Source organism: Canis aureus, chromosome 30 (genome assembly GCF_053574225.1).
Source record: "Canis aureus isolate CA01 chromosome 30, VMU_Caureus_v.1.0, whole genome shotgun sequence".
Taxonomy (NCBI): domain Eukaryota; kingdom Metazoa; phylum Chordata; class Mammalia; order Carnivora; family Canidae; genus Canis; species Canis aureus.
Genome location: NC_135640.1, coordinates 33,930,397 through 33,948,260, shown reverse-complemented (window position 1 = coordinate 33,948,260; position 17,864 = coordinate 33,930,397). Strand labels below are relative to the sequence as shown.

General features: G+C 42.9%; 1 protein-coding gene across 6 annotated transcripts in view; it reads right to left on the bottom strand.

Annotated features, from left to right (window-relative positions):
- The window catches only part of CLIC6 (chloride intracellular channel 6), a 100,914-nt gene that overhangs the window by 45,956 nt on the left and 37,094 nt on the right, over nt 1–17,864 (bottom strand). For 2 of the 6 annotated variants that reach the window (XM_077879112.1, XM_077879110.1), the window contains exons 4-5: nt 17,292–17,419; nt 17,020–17,184 (exon numbers count right to left, since the gene is read on the bottom strand). The exons of the other annotated variants lie outside the window; for them this stretch is intronic. In XM_077879112.1, the coding sequence (XP_077735238.1) occupies nt 17,020–17,127 (108 nt within the window). In that variant the 5' untranslated portion in view covers nt 17,128–17,184; nt 17,292–17,419. The remainder of the gene's footprint in view (nt 1–17,019; nt 17,185–17,291; nt 17,420–17,864) is intronic. 6 annotated transcript variants of the gene reach the window in all.

Below are 17,864 nucleotides of genomic sequence, written 5' to 3'. Positions count from 1 at the left end.
CGGCCCTTGTGGATTTCGGTGAAAAGATCCCGGTTCTACTGGCAGCTTGGGGTGTTTTCTGTAACGGCATCAAGTTCCAGAGCCATTTAAATCACCCCCCAACACCCCACACTGGACACCCAAATACCTAATCTCCGCTTTCCCCCAGGGAGTCGGGCATTAAGCTTCTCAGTTGGTACCCAATGCAAATGCTCCTGTCCTGCCTCATTGTCCAAGAGCAAGGGTGGTAAATTTTGGAAGAAAGGAAACAGGGAGACCACCTTCCAATTTCTGCAGGCCCTTCCTGAGAAGTTCCTGAGGCCCCCAAATAGGAGTAAGAAGAGCCAACTGAGCTGCTCTGACCAGAGAAGGGCTCTGTTGTGTATGAGGGGACCCCTCCTCAAGGTATGACAAGTGTGGGGGCCTTGCACTGGGGAAAGGTTAGATCCTTCATTTCCCTGTTTCCTGAACATTCTAAGAGTCTATCTTGCAGTCTCCTAAATTTTCTAAACCCACGGCCACTGCTTTAGCCTGAGTTATGTGTTCAGGGCTTGGGGAGGTGGGGAGGTGACAATACAGGATTTGAAGAAGGGGTGCTGTGGAATTCACCAGGTTAGGAATCTCCGGGAATCACAGAGTGGACACCTTTTCCCCAAGAAGAGGAAGTTATGGTGAAAATTATGTAGTAAGTTGATTATGAGCTAAGCCGAATCTTGTGGGTTACAGAGAGGACCCCGCTGCCCAGGATGGCCCAGTCTAAATGTGGTGCAGCAGGGAGCCCAACTCAAGACTGATTCGAGTTGTCAAGCTTTTAGTGGCTTTGATGCTGCCCTGAGACACGTCAGTCCATCGCGTCCGCAGAGGGTTGTGTCATCACTTAAAGATCAGATGGTATCCTTGTTGTGGCTTGGAATCGCCGTTTGGCCAATCACCAGGACGACAGCTCCTAATCCTTATTGCCCATCACCACACACAGGGACAAGACAGGAGCCCAATGTCACCTAGCTTCACGCTACCTTTCTCCAAGGTTGCGCCCTATCTGGAAAGGAAGGGGCCAGAAGCTTCGTCACCACAAAGCATGGCACGTCTGCTCAAAGCACGGCACTGGGGGATCCCTGGGTGGCTCAGCTGTTTGGCACCTGCCTTTGGCTCAGGGTGCGATCCTGGAGTCCTGGGATCAAGTGCCGTGTCAGGCTCCCAGCATGGAGCCTGCTTCTCCCTCTGCCTGTGTCTCTGCCTCTCTCTCCCTCTCTCTGTCTCTCATAAATAAATAAATAAATAAATACATACATAAATAATAAATACATAAATAATAAATACATAAATCTTTAAAAAAAAAAAAAAAAGCACGGCACTGAACCCTGTGAGCTAGACACATGGGACAGAGACTCTGCTCTGCAAAAGCTTCAGTCGCCTGGAAAGGGAGTCCCGCAACATCCACTGGGCAAGACAGCCATCAGCCTTATTTCTTAGGGAAGGACAAAGCCAGCACAGTCAGCCCCCAACAGCAAACACAGGACAAGGACCTACGCAAACCCTGTGAAGCTACATGTGTTTTGGAAAACAGAATAGTTAGAAAGATGGTTGAGTGTTTACAGTGTTTATTTCATAACACGGTACCCCGCCCTGTGATCAGACACATTAATATTTCTGAATGACACCAGCGACCATCCACATTAGATGGAATATATAGAGACCACACATAGCTTTAGGGACCCTAGTTCAAGTTCACCCCCGAATGAGTTCTGGCCAGTCTGGCCTTTGCTTCCAGATGACGTCCCCCCAAAGCTTGCAGTTTTCAGAGTTTTTTGGATTTCAGAATGTATACATGTATTGTGGTCCTGTGACCCACTGAAGGGCTCTAGGTTTATTTGCTCTACTTGGAAACATCGAGATTAGCTCCATCTCTAAGTTTCTTCTTAATAACAAACCAACTGTCTCCAATGCTCTGTTTCCACAAAGAACCAAATTCAAGGCACATATATGTATGTGGGTAACAATGTTCCGTGAACCTTAATTCAAACGAAGATTACAGAAATGTTTTGGTTATAGGAAGGCTGGCATCTCTAAAAAAAAACCCTCCTTTTGAACAAGCCAAGACATGATTAACTCATGAATGCAAACACTACAGTTGACTGACTGGCTGAAAGCTAGCCCCAGGTAGTGTCCTTGTAGAAAAACATTAATAAAGTCTATCCCGTCCTAGCAACTGATCCTGAGTATCCACAAAGCGGTTTTATTCTATAGGATTAGGATTTATTTTTGCATACTGCCTGGATTCATTTCCCCACGTTGACATTGGCTTTCAAAATAACATCATGCCATCTGTAGACTGTCGACTCTTTCACATTTTAATAATAGTTTTAATAAACAATCATTAAATGTTTACGTCACATAATTAGGCAAATTTATTTTCTAGAATTAAACAAATGCATTATTTTTAAATGAATACCGGCTCAAAGCTAAAAATAGAGACGACAGAGAATAACAGAGCTCTTGACAATTTTTCTGTAATCTCATTACTCATAATAAACACTTTTTTCATTTTTGAGAGAGAGAGAGACTGTTCTAGACACTGGGCATAGAGCAATATATAAAACTGAGAAGTTCCCCTCCCTTGCAGGGCTTTAGGATGGAGCAAAAAAGAAATAAGTAGGCAATTAAGCCAGTCACCCTTGCATAATGTTAAGCTTTATCTAGACTTACACTCTTATACTCATGTGCGTGCACACACACATACACATACTGAAAACCTTAACTCCTTTCACTCACACCCCTCATCCAACCTACCAATAAATCCTATTATCGCTGCTTTCTAAAACATATCCAGAATCCAACCTCTTCTCTCTACCCCCTCTTACTACCCCACTGGACCAAGCCACCATTACCTCCAGTCAGGTCCCCTGGTTTTCCCTTGCATTTCCAGTCTGTTCTCCACCCCATAGCCAGATGGCCCCCTCTTTGAAATCACAAGTCCACCAGGCCACTTTTATGCTTGAATCCTTTCCTTTTTTGAAAAAAAATTTTTAATTTATTTTTTAAGATTTTGTTTCTAAGAAATCTCTACACCCAGCATGGGGCTCAAACTCACAACCCTGAGATCAAGAGTCACATGCTCTACCCACTGAGCCAGCCAGGCATCCCTATGCTTAAAACCTTTCAAAGGCTTCCTGTCTCACACCAAGAAAAAGTCAACTCCTTGTGTATCAAGTATGCATCCTATAAAATCAGGCACCCTAATCTCTTTCTGGCCTCAGTTGGCTTCTTACACGTCAGCCTTTCTCTGTTGCCAGAATTTGCTGATCATTCGTCTGCCTGGATGCTTGCCCTACGTCTTTGTAGCTCACCCCTTAACTTGTTGAGATTTTTCATAAGCTATTTTCTCTAAGCACCCTATTTTATTTTATTATCTTATTTTTGTGGTGATAACATTTAGGGTCCACCCTCTTAGCAATATACAATCTGATAGTGTTAACTACGGTGACATAGGGGTACATTAGGTCTCCGGGACATATTCATCTTGCATCACTGGAGCTTCGTGCCCTTGACCAACATCTTCCTATTTTCCCCTTCCCCTGCAGCCTTTGGTGACCACCATTCTACTCTCTGTTTATATGAGTTTGACTATTAAGATTCCACATATAAGCGGGATCATGCGGTGTTTGCCTTTCTGCCTCTGGCTTATTTCACTTAGAAGGCCCTGTGGGTTTGTCCACGTCGTCACAAATGGCAGGTTTCCTTTCTTTTTAAAGACTGAATGATATTCCATTGTGTGTACACACCACGTTTTCTTTATCCATTCATCCATCCAAGGATATTGACGTTGTTTCCATCGCTTGACTATTGTGAGTAGTGCCGCAGTGATCATGGATAATCTATTTTAAAGCTCAATTCCTACTCCCTGTCAGCCTTTTCAGTCTTACTTTTCCCATAGCAGTTATCTCCATATGACATATCATGTATTTTGCTTATTTAATATCTGTGTCCTCCATCCCACCCCACCAGGACATGGTGGTGCCATGCAGCCAGGGGATTCTTTTTGTCACTGCCTGGAACAGGACTGGGCACATTGTAGAAGCTTAATAAATACTGAATAAGCGAATTACACGTAGGCTTACAAATATATATGTATCAACTCGAACGGGTTTTCAAAAATACTTGCCTAGTTGGTTTTATACTTCAGGGGACAAGTGAATGTCACAAGACACACTGTTCACAGGAATTCTTATCTACTGACTTTGGTGAATACTTCAGCAGATACTTTTAATTATTAGCAAAGGCCAAGTCAGTTCATACACAGAAACGCAAAAGGAAATACCAAATAAACAGAATCGTGAAGGTCGAGGTGAAGTTGCTTAGAGGTTTGCACATCGTTACCTCGGCAGCCAGCACCAGATTAGCTATTTAAATACCAAGGGGGGGTTAGACAGAGGTGACAGATTCAAGGCTGGGGGGCAAGAGGCAAAAGTACTGGTAATTAAGTAGCTTTTAGTAATTACAGCGCTTTCCTACCATAGATTATGAGCATTCGTGCAGCAGGCTAACACAGGGATTAACGAGGAAAAACTCAAGGACTTGTAACAGAACAACTTAAAGATTTGTTGTTTTGCTGTTTTTCCAGAACGAATGGACTCATTTCCATAGAGATCTCTTCTTTCTCTAGCAGGTGTCTGTTCCTTTGAGAAAGACCCTTGGGATTTCAATGTATGTATAACATTGAGATCACAGGATGCATTATGACTGAATGGAAGTCCCTTTGCACTGATTTCCCTTCAAACAGCAGCTCCGCCTCCCTTAAGATAGACCCCAAACCTGCCTTGATGTCTCTGGCTTTACCCAGTTAATTGTAAAGGTATATTTCAGTTAAAAGAAGACTATGGGGATGCCTGGGTGGCTCAGTGGTTGAGTGTCTGCCTTTAGCTCAGGGAGTGATCCTGGAGTTCCAGGATTGAGTCCCACATCGGTCTCCTACAAGGAGTCTGCTTCTCCTTCTGCCTGTGTCTCTCATGAATAAATATATAAATCTTTAAAAAGAAAAAAAAAAAAGAAGACTATGGCTGGAGTGCCACGGAGGAGCATGGACTCTTGATGTCAGGATTGTGAGTTAAAGCCCCACATTGGGTGTAGAGATTACTTTAAAAAGTAAAATCTTAAAAGAAGGAGGAGGAGGAGAAGAAAAAGAAGAAGAAGAAGGAGGAGGAGGAGGAGGAGGAGGAAGAGGAGGAGGAAGAGGAGGAGGAGGAGGAGGAGGAGAAACTGTCTAAACCAGAAGGCAGGGTTTGAGGCACAGATACACCATCTTACAAGTCAATAAGGACATTACACAAATCAACATGAATAATGCCATGGTGGGTTCTCAGATCAAACTGTTGCCTGATTTAAATCCCACTTTATCTTGTGTTAACTGTGGGATCCTGACTAAGTTTTTTATCTAGAACAGAAGACATTGTAATAGGACCATGGCCATTGTAAGTCAGAGAATGTACAGATCATACGCAGCACAGCACTTGTTGACATTGTGACCTCATTGTTAGTATTGTCCCGGAGGATACATCTTGACAGAACAGTGTATTAAAGTGTTGGAAAAGCATGACACTTCATCCTACTTAGCCCATGACAGTCCTGGGTTATCCTGTTGACTCAGGAGCATAACCATAAAAGCACCCCCTGCATCCCACTCACAAATATGCCTTAGTTTGTACAATGAATCATATGGTCACCCTACCATGAACTCACCTAGCTAGTGAAAATTTTTTTCTGTTTTCCTTCCACATGATCTTGCACTGTTCTCAAAACAAACTGGTTATGGAACAAATACCTGCTGGATGAGAGAAGAGATTTTTGACAAAGATGGGGAGAGAGGGGGAAAGGAGGAGGGGAAAGGGAAGAGGAGAAGTCGCCAAAATTATATTACAAACCACTTGCTGAAAGCCCCTCTGGAAAGGCAGCCTACAGTCTGGAAGGCAAAGACAAAGTCATGTTGCAGGGCTCATGGTCAGTAGAGGGAGAAGGATAGGGGTGGAAGGTGTGGACACCCATGCCAAGCAGGCTCCTGGGCCCCCCAGTTCCAGCCTCCTATTCTCACATCACCTTCACTCTGACCCCAGGAAGAGCAGTAACAATCCTACTGCGGATAAAAACAATACCAAAACTAAATACTGAAAGCCAATTCTTTTTGTTTTTTTTTTTTGAAAGCCAGGTTTAAACCTTCAACTTCTATCTATAAAGTTTTTTTGAAGCATTTTGGTATTTTTCTCAAACTGTTCAGTCTTTTGTATTTCCTCTGTATATGTTGTAGAAACTCACTTTTCTTTTAACTCTAAATTCCCAAGTTTTTTCTCTCCTCCCTCTAGTCCTCCAGAGTCCTGAAATCCTTAGCAATAGATTGATGGAGGTGTATGTGAACACTGAGCTTCAAATCGGGGCAGTTATGTCTCTCGTGGGACATCTGGTAATGTCTGAACACACTTTTTGGTTGTATGACTGAACACTGCCACTGGCATCTAGTGAGTAGAGGCCAGGTGTGCTACTACACTTCCTCCCATGCACAGGATAGTCCCTCTCACCCCGGAGAATTAACCAGCCCTTAATGTCAATTGTTGGGTGAGAGGCAGTCTAGCCTCCCTCCAGCCCCCTGATTACAGGTATTTCGGTAGAAAATGCCTTAATCTCATATATTGACAGTTCTAGGGGCATGGGGTAGTAGAGGAGGGCATGTTGTGTTGTGTCTGGGGGTTGTCACTCCTCAAAACTTCTCCTCACAGATTACTAATGAATCTTGATGAGAAGCTCTTTAAAATGATAGATTATGAGATTTGAATCTAGAAGTCTAGGCTCAGCTCCTAATTCTGCTGCTAACTGGCTGTATTATATTGGGCAAGCCACTTCTTGGTGACAAACCTACTGCCCTGGGTTTCTCTGAGCATTGAAAGAGAAAATGTCTACAGCGTTTTGTAAACCTGGATGTTTCTGTACAATCACCAAGTGATATTGATTTGCTTTCAGGTGGTGATCCAATTGACTGGTCCTATTGTTTTTCACTGTCTAGATATTGGAATGGACCTCTTCTATAACACAGGACATTTATCTAAAATATTAATCCCTTGATACTTGTCAAAATGCCAGCTTTCATGGCCCTGGGCATTCATTGACACGTAAGGGCTTAGAAAATTCAATTTTCTAAACTTCTATTCCTTACAGGAAACACTGGGGGGAAAAGTTATCTGCCAGAATGAAAAAAGATGGAGCTAAAAAGAAAAGATGATACTAGAGCATGCCTTGTTCCTACACATCCGGAAAATACCCCTCATCTGTGGGAAGCCAGATAAGCTCTGAGTGGCTAGGAGAAGCCTCAGCTGGCCAGATTTGAGACTTTCAAATCTTTTGTTTTTATCATTTCACCTAAATATAGGTTCATGAAAAAGTGAGCACCACATCACAAAATTCAGTCACCATCTCTATGTAATATAGTCATGGGACTGTCCTTTAGAAAAACCATTTCTATTCTACGCACAGCATTGAGAAGACCTACCTATACATCCATCATCCAATGCATCCATCCATCACCCTTCTATTCATCCATCATCCTTCCACCCATCCATCTATCCATCCATCCATCTCCTTCCATTCATCCATCTATCATCCTTCCATCCATCCATCCATCCATCCATCCATCCATCCATCATCCACCACACTACAAACTTTTTCTGAGGACTTTTTTTTGTGACACAGACTCAGCTAGTGTTGGAGAAATAAACACAAATGGAACAAGGGTCCCACCCTACTATGGAAAAACCTTACTGAACTTGTTCATTGCTGATGTTTCAAGCCATGCTTCATCAGTAACTTTGATTATGCATTTGTTTATTTTGAAGATGTTTAACCACAGTCTATAAACTCAAATATGCCAAGGCCCTGTTTTGAAAAAATATTTTTGCTGCTCATATTTTGAAACACACTTCTTTAAAACATGGAGCCAATTGTTTGAAATGTATTTTTGTTCATGTATTTAGCACACTTAGAATGAAATCATTTAGCTCATGACTTTTACACCCCCCCAAATCTTACTGACATTTGAGCTTTCCTCTTTAATTTGGTTGAGTTTAATTTGATTGGACCAGAAGGAGATAAAGGCTTTGAAGGATGGTCTACCAGGGTCTCAGCTCTGTTGGCACATTCCCACTGGAGGTGCATATGTGTGATCAAGAAAGTGGTGAACTCAGTGACCTGGGGGAGTTCCTTTCACTTCATGAGACATCACCCTGAATGAGGCTCTCAAATCAGATGATTGTGGGGTTCCTTCAGCACTCCAATTCTATAACCTATGATCTCACATCTCATATATTTGGAAATCACTAATCAGAGCGGAACAAAGCTCAGAATCAGGAAGTAAGCAGAAAAGGTGTCCCTGAGCCAAAAACAATATAACTGAGTTTGCCTCCTAAAGTGTGAGTGTTTTTCCCCAAGGATGAGCAACTGAGCTCTCATACCAAGCCCATGACTCTATCCTAAATTCAATCTAACCTATTTTCTGGTGTCTTGATCCAGAACACATCAGAAACAGAACAAAAGGAAGGCTGAAACAGTCCTCTTCATGAAGACAAAATACTTAAATGAAAAGCAAAAGAATGCTTACAGTTTTAAGTTTCAGCTAGCCATGAGCTTGGCTTCCTTATTTCAAATGAACCAAGAAAATGACTTTTTAATTGAAAAACAGAAACAGAAAATGAACCAAGAAAATGACTTTTTAATTGAAAAACAGAAAAACCCAAGGAACATGGGAGGGAAGAGGGAAAGAGGGAGAGGAGGAGGGAGAGAGAGAAGAAGGGAGGAAAGAAAGGAAGGAAGACCCTTATATGCGTGGCACATAGTACAGAATAATGAACCAAAATCTCAAAAGCAGGCTTGTGGTTGTGTGTACTGGGTGGAAAAAAAAAACAATGTGGATGTTTGGTTATATTTTATTATATTTATTTATTAAACGGAATATATTTTATTATATTTATTTATTACTGGCATAATCGGGACAAAATCCCATATGTAAATACTTCGGGTACAGTGATTTTATATAAATAAATTATATACAACTACTTAGCATATATTATAATTATCCTTCTAGAATGTAAAGCATTATAGTACCAATTAGAAATTTTTTTTTGTTTTTTTGTTTTTTTGTTTTTTTTTTTTACCAATTAGAAATTTACATGACACAGTAATTTCTGCCCTTTATACTTCCTTTATGGCAACCTAAATTAGGTTTGAAATTCTTCCATAATTCTATTGCAGGTATGGTTACTGGGAGCAAAATCAAAGATCTTAAAAATTGTTCTGTCCATTTCCCTCTTATAAAGAGAATATTATGCTTTCTTCCACTATTTGGAGCATTTTTATACACTTTTATACATTTTTTAAAACCATTTAATTATCTCAAAACCTCCGGGAGGTGGTCACTGTCCTGGAGTAGAAATAGAGGATGCCACCCACTGAAACAACATGGAATTGAACTGGATTAAATTATGAGTTGTAGATTTGACTCTTTCACATGATTTTTTTCTGAAATATTTCCCCTGAGGATGACTTGATCACTTTCAGGCCTTGTATAAAAGTAACAATCATAATAACCATCCCTGATGGTCATAAAATAAGATTGTTGTGCCCCACTTTTTTCCCAGCTTTATTGAGATATAATTGAAGCACTACATTGTGTGAGATTTAAGACATACAACATGATGATTTGACACACATATATATTGCGACACGATCACCACAATAAGGTTACTTAACACCTCATGTAATTACCATTTTTTGGTGTGATCGACGTTTCAGATCTGCCCTCTTAGCAACTTTTAAGTACACTTCAAGGATATTTTCAAGTATATTTCAGTACAGTTAACTGTAGTCACCTGGCTGTACATTAGCTGCACAGAACTTACTGATCCAACCACTGGAAATTTGTACCCTTGGATCAGTATCTCCCCATTTCCTTACCCCCAGCCCCCAGAGAGCACCAGTGTATTCTCTGTTCCTGTGAGTTCAGGTTTTGCAGATTCTACATAGAAGTGAGGTTGTGCTCTGCTTTTATGTAGAACTCTATTTGGGGGCCTTGCCTCCCTCGTGTGCAGGTGGCTGACTTTGGGCCACAGCCTCCATCCTGCAGGCTCACCAGGAAGACTGCTGCCCAAATCCCACTCCTATCCCTGCCAGCCTTGTGAACACTGCTGCTAGGCTTTGTTCTCTTTTCTCTTGTTTATTTATTTTCCCTTAAAAATGGGGCCTATTAGTGCCCCAGAATCTGAGGTCCTCCCTGTTCCTTGGCTTATAAACAATTGCTCCACCAGAAGCAGTGATGAGAGGCACAAGTACCTTCCTCAGACCCTGTACAGTAGCCCTAAAATGATAAAATATTCTGGAAAGATCCCAGTGCCAAAGGTGTTCTTGGCAGAGGAATTTGAAAAACACCAAGTGACATGGAGATCTCCATGGCACCTGGAACTCTTAACATGTCCAAAAACAGCAGGTGGGGTTCTGGAGAGCACTGTCAATAGGTGTATAGTCCTGACTTCCTTCTTACTAGGACTTGGGGCAAGTTGCTTGGGGCAAGTTAGCCTATGTGCTTTCCTCTTCCATGGTATGGGTCCTCCTACTAGGGATGTTATGAGTCAATGTGTACAAAGTATCACCGATCCTCATTTTTTGAGGATTTAAACACGTGGTGAAACTTTTTTTTTTCTTTATTTGTATACATTTGCAACCCCATTTGTACTTGTGAATATTTATAACCCAAAAATCAAGTTAGTCCAACAATTCACCAGCCCTTTTTCTACTGAGACAGGGATAGCAATTTTCTCACCAAGAAAAAAAAAAAAAAAGAAATACATCCTTATCATCCATCTGGAAGATTCCCTCTGGAAGGCTCCTGACTACATTTGTAAATGGAAACCAGCTTTTTTTCAAAACTCCATTTCATATTTAAGTCTCTGATTTCACAGATGACATTCATGGCATTTATTAACATACAGGATTGTCTTTAAACAAAATTTTAGAATAAGTCCAGGGCAGACCAGCCCTTTCTTCTCCCTCTTTCACTTGCACTTGGCTTCTGGGTGTCTTTGGACAAGTTGCCCAGCCTTACAACTGGGAAGTGACCCCTGCCCTGCTCTCACAAATTACAAGGTTATTTGGGGCCAAACAAGAAGTCTGTGTGAACAAAATTCGGGTAAGTCATCTGCATCAGACTAGTAGTGCTCACAGGCAATGGCGTCCAACCCCAGCTGTGCCTCACAATGACAGGGGTGCCGAGGGAGTGTGCCAGAATGAAAGGTCCCCTGGCTCTGTCTCCAGAAATGATTTATCCAATGGGTCAGACTGGAGGCCCTGATGTCTGTTCTGTTCGTTGTCTCACGTTCTTTTGGGTTTGGGAAGACCGCCCTGGGATCACACATCTACACCTTTGTGTGAACTTGGGTCAATGAGCTACCACTCCAAGGAACATTTACACTTCAGGTCCCTACCTCTATTTGGGAAATAAAAGCTTCGCTCCCATGAAGATGTTAAGGCACCCAAGAGCAAGTGACATTTTCAGGTAGACAATCTGACAGTTCCCTGAAGTTAACCCACCTGGGACCTTCAATGAAAGAATAAAAGGAAGGTATATTTTGGCCATCTGGGTGTTTATAGTGAAGAAATAAATAAGGAACCTGGTACGTGTGAAAGCATTTTTGGACACGTGGCAGTCAGAGAAGGAGGAAATTCTGGATTATTTGGAAGAGTGAGAAAAGGGATGAACTGCTAGATTTCAAAGCAACCCTATTTGGAGAAGACTTTGCATTTTTTGGATGTAATTATTCTTCCTTATAAATCTAAGTGGTTTACAAGGCATTACTGGTCTGCATGTCTCTGGTGCACTTATGTGCATTACACCTGAAAAAATCCAGTTGGGTGAGTGCAGGAGCATTCGATACACACAAAACTTGAAAGCTGTTTTATAAGCTTGTCTTTAAACCAGGAAGTTGAATTTTCCCAGAATCACACTGGCTCATGTTTCAACAGAAACTCCAAGCTCACAAAATACGGGTTCCGGGTGTATTTCTCTACCCCTCGCTAACCGATTCTTCCCTTTTTTTTTTTTCTTTTGCTTTAAGTGTGTGTGCCCTGCTATAAATTCAGGTGGCAGTTCTCCTAGGTTGAAATGAAGAGATGTTTCACCTCTCCGAGGACTTTGGAGGCTTTGTTCAAGTTTTCTTTCATGGGATTTGAAGGCATAATTGTTGCACTGCTGTAAGCTGAGCACTTTCTGAAGTCACAGAAGCAGCTCACGACCAGGCACCTGCCTGAAATAGGCAGCGTATGCACTCAACAACAGCTGGGAGCCAGCGGAGAGACAGACCTGGGCCCTGTCTCTGTGAATATGGAAGTCAGAAAAAAAATAAAATTGATCAGCTCTCCTCTTTTTAGGGTTGTAGCAACCACATGAGCTGGATGTTCTGTTTACAACAAGGCACCATAATCGAAGTCCCCAAAGGGCACATGGACAGAATTTGGGAGGTTGCTGGGGGGGGGGGGGGAATCATATTTTTATATGCACAAAACTCAAATTTGCCAATTCCTTCCATGGTGAATGTAAGGAAGAAACTATTGCAATAATTATAGCTGTGGCTTTATCCCCAACACAAATCAGAGACATTTTTGTAACTCATTCCAGACGTGAGCTATTTTAAAGTGTCATTTCCATTTCTCACTACTTCGAAATTTCAGTAGTTATCAGACCTGCCTCTGGAGTTCATGTAATGGGTTCATAAAGAAATGCCTGTATTGCTCCTTCATTTCTTCTTAATCACACATTTCTTCTTGCTGCCTGCTCATTCCATTTCAGTATAATTGGCTTCCTTTGAGATCCTATGTGTTTTTATCTTAGGCATTGAAAGCATTCAAAGAGAGCTCACCAGGCTAGCAAAGGGATCCATCGCTCACAGAAAAGGTCAAGAACCCTTGAACTAGAATTTCTCGGTGGTATTTTAAGTAAGCCACATATGTGTATTTTAAGAGGGGTACCAGTTACACAGGTATATTTATTTGTCAAAATTATACCGTTAATGAAAACCATCTAAATGTGTTTGCACCAAGACATGGATAGACAAACTGTGCTCTATCAGTACAAAGGAAATACCCCTCAGTAATCAAAAGGTCCAGCTATTGATACGTACAACAACATAGATGAATCTCAAATGCATTATGAAAAATGGAGGAAAAAAAAGAAAAAGAAAAATGGAAGAAGCTAGACTCAAAAACTACGTAACATATCATTCCATTTATATGGTATTATTTCTAAGCCAAAACCATACAGAAAGAAAACAAATCAGTGGTTGACCAAGGGCAGGGAGTGGGGGCATTGCTGGCACGGGCACAAGGGGATTTCTGGAGATGGATGGAATTTTTGTATTGTGATGTATGTAAATTTACCTTAAAATGCTATGATTATGACCCATGTTAGTTGCCTCAATATCCCCTGTGTTCCAGCTCTCCCTGAAGATGCAAGTGGGTGGCAGCCCCATCCTGAGCATGAAGGGCAGACCAGACCTCTCCCGTTCCTTCCTCTGTGGCTGGCTTTTCTGGTCCCCTAGGACACCCAAGTTCCCATGTCCACCTGCTGCGTCTCCTCCCTTCCTCATTTCCGCCTCTTTTCCATTGTTTTCCAAACACACCACCCCACAGAAGGTAGTTGACATAGTTAGGACATAATTTATAGCCCAAACTTGTACACTGGTAAAAATGAAGGCAATTATGCTTGGGCTACAGGTGTAAACCACAAGATTGACCCAGCAAATGAGGACCCGCAGCTTCATGACACGAGAGAGACGGTTTACTTAAGAATCGGGGCTAATGGTGAGCACTGGGTCAGGGAGTTGGTTACATCAGACCCACATGGGACCAAAAAAAAAAAAAAAAAGGCAAAAAAATTGACATACCGATTCTTAAGAGCTTTAGATCATTCCTGGCTCCAGAAGGAGTCACTGGGTACACCTGCTCCGTCTAGCATGGCTCCTCTACTCTCTCCACCTTGTCCTGAATTCTCCCCCTAAACTTACACTCATCCCAAAAAGGCCCAGCAACAGGCTTCTGCTAGTCAGTTCTCCCTCCTGATATCTGCTCATGAGCTCCAAAACAGAGGCAATAACACTCGTGAAACCATCTCGTTTCAACCTTTGAGACCTCTATGAGGTACCTGGAATTACTATCCCCATTTTAAAGATGAGCAGGTTGAGATTCAGAGGTGTCAACTATCTCTGGCAACTGGCAGAGCCAAGAGTCCAAGCCAGGCCCCTCAGACAGTGCCGGGGACGTGCAAACTCCTACACCTGGCCGCAGTCAGGCTTGCCTCGCCCAAGGACACCTCGTGCCAATGTCAGGCACATGTTTGCTGTGTGCCTGCCTACCCACCTGCTAGATTTAATTGTTTAAACAACCAAATTAACTCAGAAGCTGACAAATAACCTGGTTATTTCCATGGCATTCAAACTCCAGGAGCTTAAATAATCAGTAAAGGTCGGTGCGAGCTTATGAACACAGATTCAGGAATCAAGACAACATTCCTGTTCTTGGCTTCTCAAGTCATGATAACCTTGTTTTGAAGTTCAAAGTCATTTCCCTTCTAGACTTTGAAACTCAGGCTTGACCCCACACCAGGTTGTTTCTCTATGCCTCCAAATCTGTGAATACAAATTGAAAACATGGATGGAAAATTTGGGTGGTTTTCATTTTCTACCCAATGGGCATAGATTGGAGAGTTAGAAAGGCCTCCAAAGCAGGCTTAAATTTTTCCATTTTATCCAAATGCTTGAGAATAAGAAGAAACCTTCATGGGTGTATGTAACTGGCAGCCCCCTCTTTTCTAGTGGAGGTGTTGACCAGCCAGAAAGTAGGAACATGAAGTGAACTTTTCCCATGGAAACGATGTGGTAAGTGGAGAACGAATGTCCAGAGAAGTTTCCTCATGTGAGTCCTGAGAGAGAGAGCCAAAGAAGGGAGGAAGAGGGAAGCAAGGTCCTTTCCTAGACCAGAATTAATCTACCACAAATTCTCATAAAAATAAGTGAGTTTCTAGAATCTTTCCGTGTTTTCTGCACTCTCCTCCAAGGTCCTAACATTATTCTTGGGAGGTCCAGGCTCTCCGTTTTCTCTTACACCACCATGAGGACTCCCTGCCCATTCTCTCTTTCTCTCTTCATCCTAATCACCTTCCATACCCCTCAAACCTGAACTCTTATCCTTTCGTTGTTGTTAAGTTCTGGTAAGCGTTGGGAAGCACTAATAGCAAACTCATATGATGCTGGCTGAATGCCAAGCACTGTTTTAAGTACATAACATACATTAAATCGTGTGATTCTTACGATGATCTTCCAGGTAAATACTATTACTACCACTTCACACTAAAGATGAAGAGACTGGCACAGAGAGGGTAAGTAATTTGCCCAAGGTCATCCAGTTGCAAAGCAGCAGAGCCCAGCAACATACCACCACCCAGACAGCTTGGCTCCAGAGTCTGGGAACTTAACTCTACGAACTTAACCCTTCCTAGTATTTGGGAAGCATGGGCTTAGTGCCAGTTTACAGCATGTATCTATATTTAGGCCCGAGATATGCCTTGAGGCCTACTGGTGTGTCAGTCACTATGCTAGGGCTGGGGACACAGGGGTGGCAAGGCCACATAGCCCATGCCCAAATGGAGCCACACTCCTGGAAGGCCTCAGACAAATTAGCCAAGCAATTACAACATAGAGGAAATAAATGTTTCTATTAGGACCATGCAGGAGGGGCGCCCAACCCTGACGTGGTACTGGCCAGGTGTGGAGTAAAGCTCCATCAGGTCTAGGGTCCACCTGAAAAATGAATAGAAATTTAGCTGGTGGTCAAAAAAAGGTAGGAGATAGCATTCTGGGCAGAGGAGTGAGTGTGGGGAAACTCAGAGCAAGAAAAAACACCCTCAGTGAGGATGGAGCTGAGCCTGGACGAGCTAAGGCCAGTCAGGTGAAGGGCAGAGAGCCCTGCAGAGGCAGGCAAGGATCAGGCCTTGAAGGGCCCTGTAAGCCCCATCAGAAAGTCTGGGCTTTATCCAAGGAGCATTGCAGCATCCCAAAGGGTGGCCCACTGGGGACAAAATGAACAGATGTGCCTCTAGGGATCGCACTTGCAGGAAGGGGCTGGAAGGATGTGGCCACAGTCCAGGATAGGGCCCGCTCTCTGCAGATCTTCTTGATAAGTGGAAAGCTCCAACCTGGGAGTCTGGCCCTGTAACAATCGCTCTGGACTCAACATCAAGGGGGGACGGAATGGGGGGTATCTGAAAAGGGCTCATCCAACTGTAGGGCTGTGACTTTCCACCACCAGTTCCCCACAGGGGTAATTTTGTCCCCCAGAAGACATTTGGCAAAATATGGAGGCATTTTTGGTTGTCAGAGTTTGGGGGAGTATACTGGATAGAGACTGGGGATGTGTGCTATGAGGCACAGCACAGCCCCTGCACAAGGAATGATCCAGCCCAAAATGCCAACCGCGGGATGGCCCCAGACAGAGACAATAGCAATACACAGTTACAAGGGGAGTGGGTGAGGGTGGGAGTGAGGCACCTCTGCGAATACCTCTTTAGAATGGCTTTGACTTTGGGATCCTGTACATTCAATGTACTATATTAAAATCTTAAGATTATTTTGCCAGTACAAAACTAATTTTTTTTAAAAAGAGGTCAGCAATTCAGATTTCCAAATTTCTGTCCCTTCTGAACTTTATTTGTAAACCTCGGATCTTTCTAATGAACTATCTTCTTAATAAATCAGTGGCATCTTTACCACAACACCATACTGGCTGGGATCCCCTTCCTGTGAAATTTTCACAGCGGATGTGCACCCTATTTCTTTAGAAAGGCTCAACTTCCCCTTTAATCTCATCTGAAACCAGCAGTGATCTGGTTTCAGTGAACCTTGTTTTGCTCCAGGACTCACCTGGGCAATGCATTTATTCTACAGGGAAGCTTTTGAATGAACTCACCACCTGATCCCTCCCTGGTATCCATAGGCTCTGAGAGGTCAGAATCCTGTTTTCTTCCACTGTGGCCACTATCCCTTCAGAAGTCTTTTTGAAGGCCGGCTGGCTCATTAGGAGGGAGGATCATATATCCAAGGCGTGTGAGCCCTCCTTTCAGGACATGTTCACCTGTAAAGGGGTTTTTGGCAGGTGACCAGCTTCCAGGAATTTTCTACCTAGATCATGGGGCCCAAACTCCCCAGTCCCGGGGTCAGCCCATGGAATTTATGACGCACCTTGCTGTATCAGGCAACCTGGCATGACTCCACTGTGCCCAGATAAATGGAATCAAAACCTTCCCCCTGTTTCCACGGGCCAGCTCTCTTGGGAGGCGAGGTGAGGCAAAGAGGATCCATAATCCTGGCTGGATTTGTGGGAGTAAGCAAAGAGGGGAATCAGTGCAGAAGGAAATTCCCTCCTGTGCAGGAGGGAGCTTCCCTCTCTATAGGACTTGAGTGACATGTAATGTCATCAAGGGACACTCTAGCTCCAGAAGTCTTCCTCCTGGTGACAGCATGAATTTTTTTCATTGAAATAATTTCAAAGCACAATCATTTTACTGATGTTGAAGCTGCCAGTCATTAACAATGGAAATACAGCATGAAGTCACCTTTGCAAGTGCCTAATACTTAAATAGCCAAATTGGCTTGTTTTCATGCATAGAAGAAAGATTGTTTTACAGACACATTGAACAAACCTTATGATGGGAACCAAAATTTTAGTCTGTCATCATGTTTTTCTCATGAGTGGGTGTGAGTTTATAGAAAAATGTATGTTGGCCTCTGCCCATGGGTCCCAGCACAGAGCTA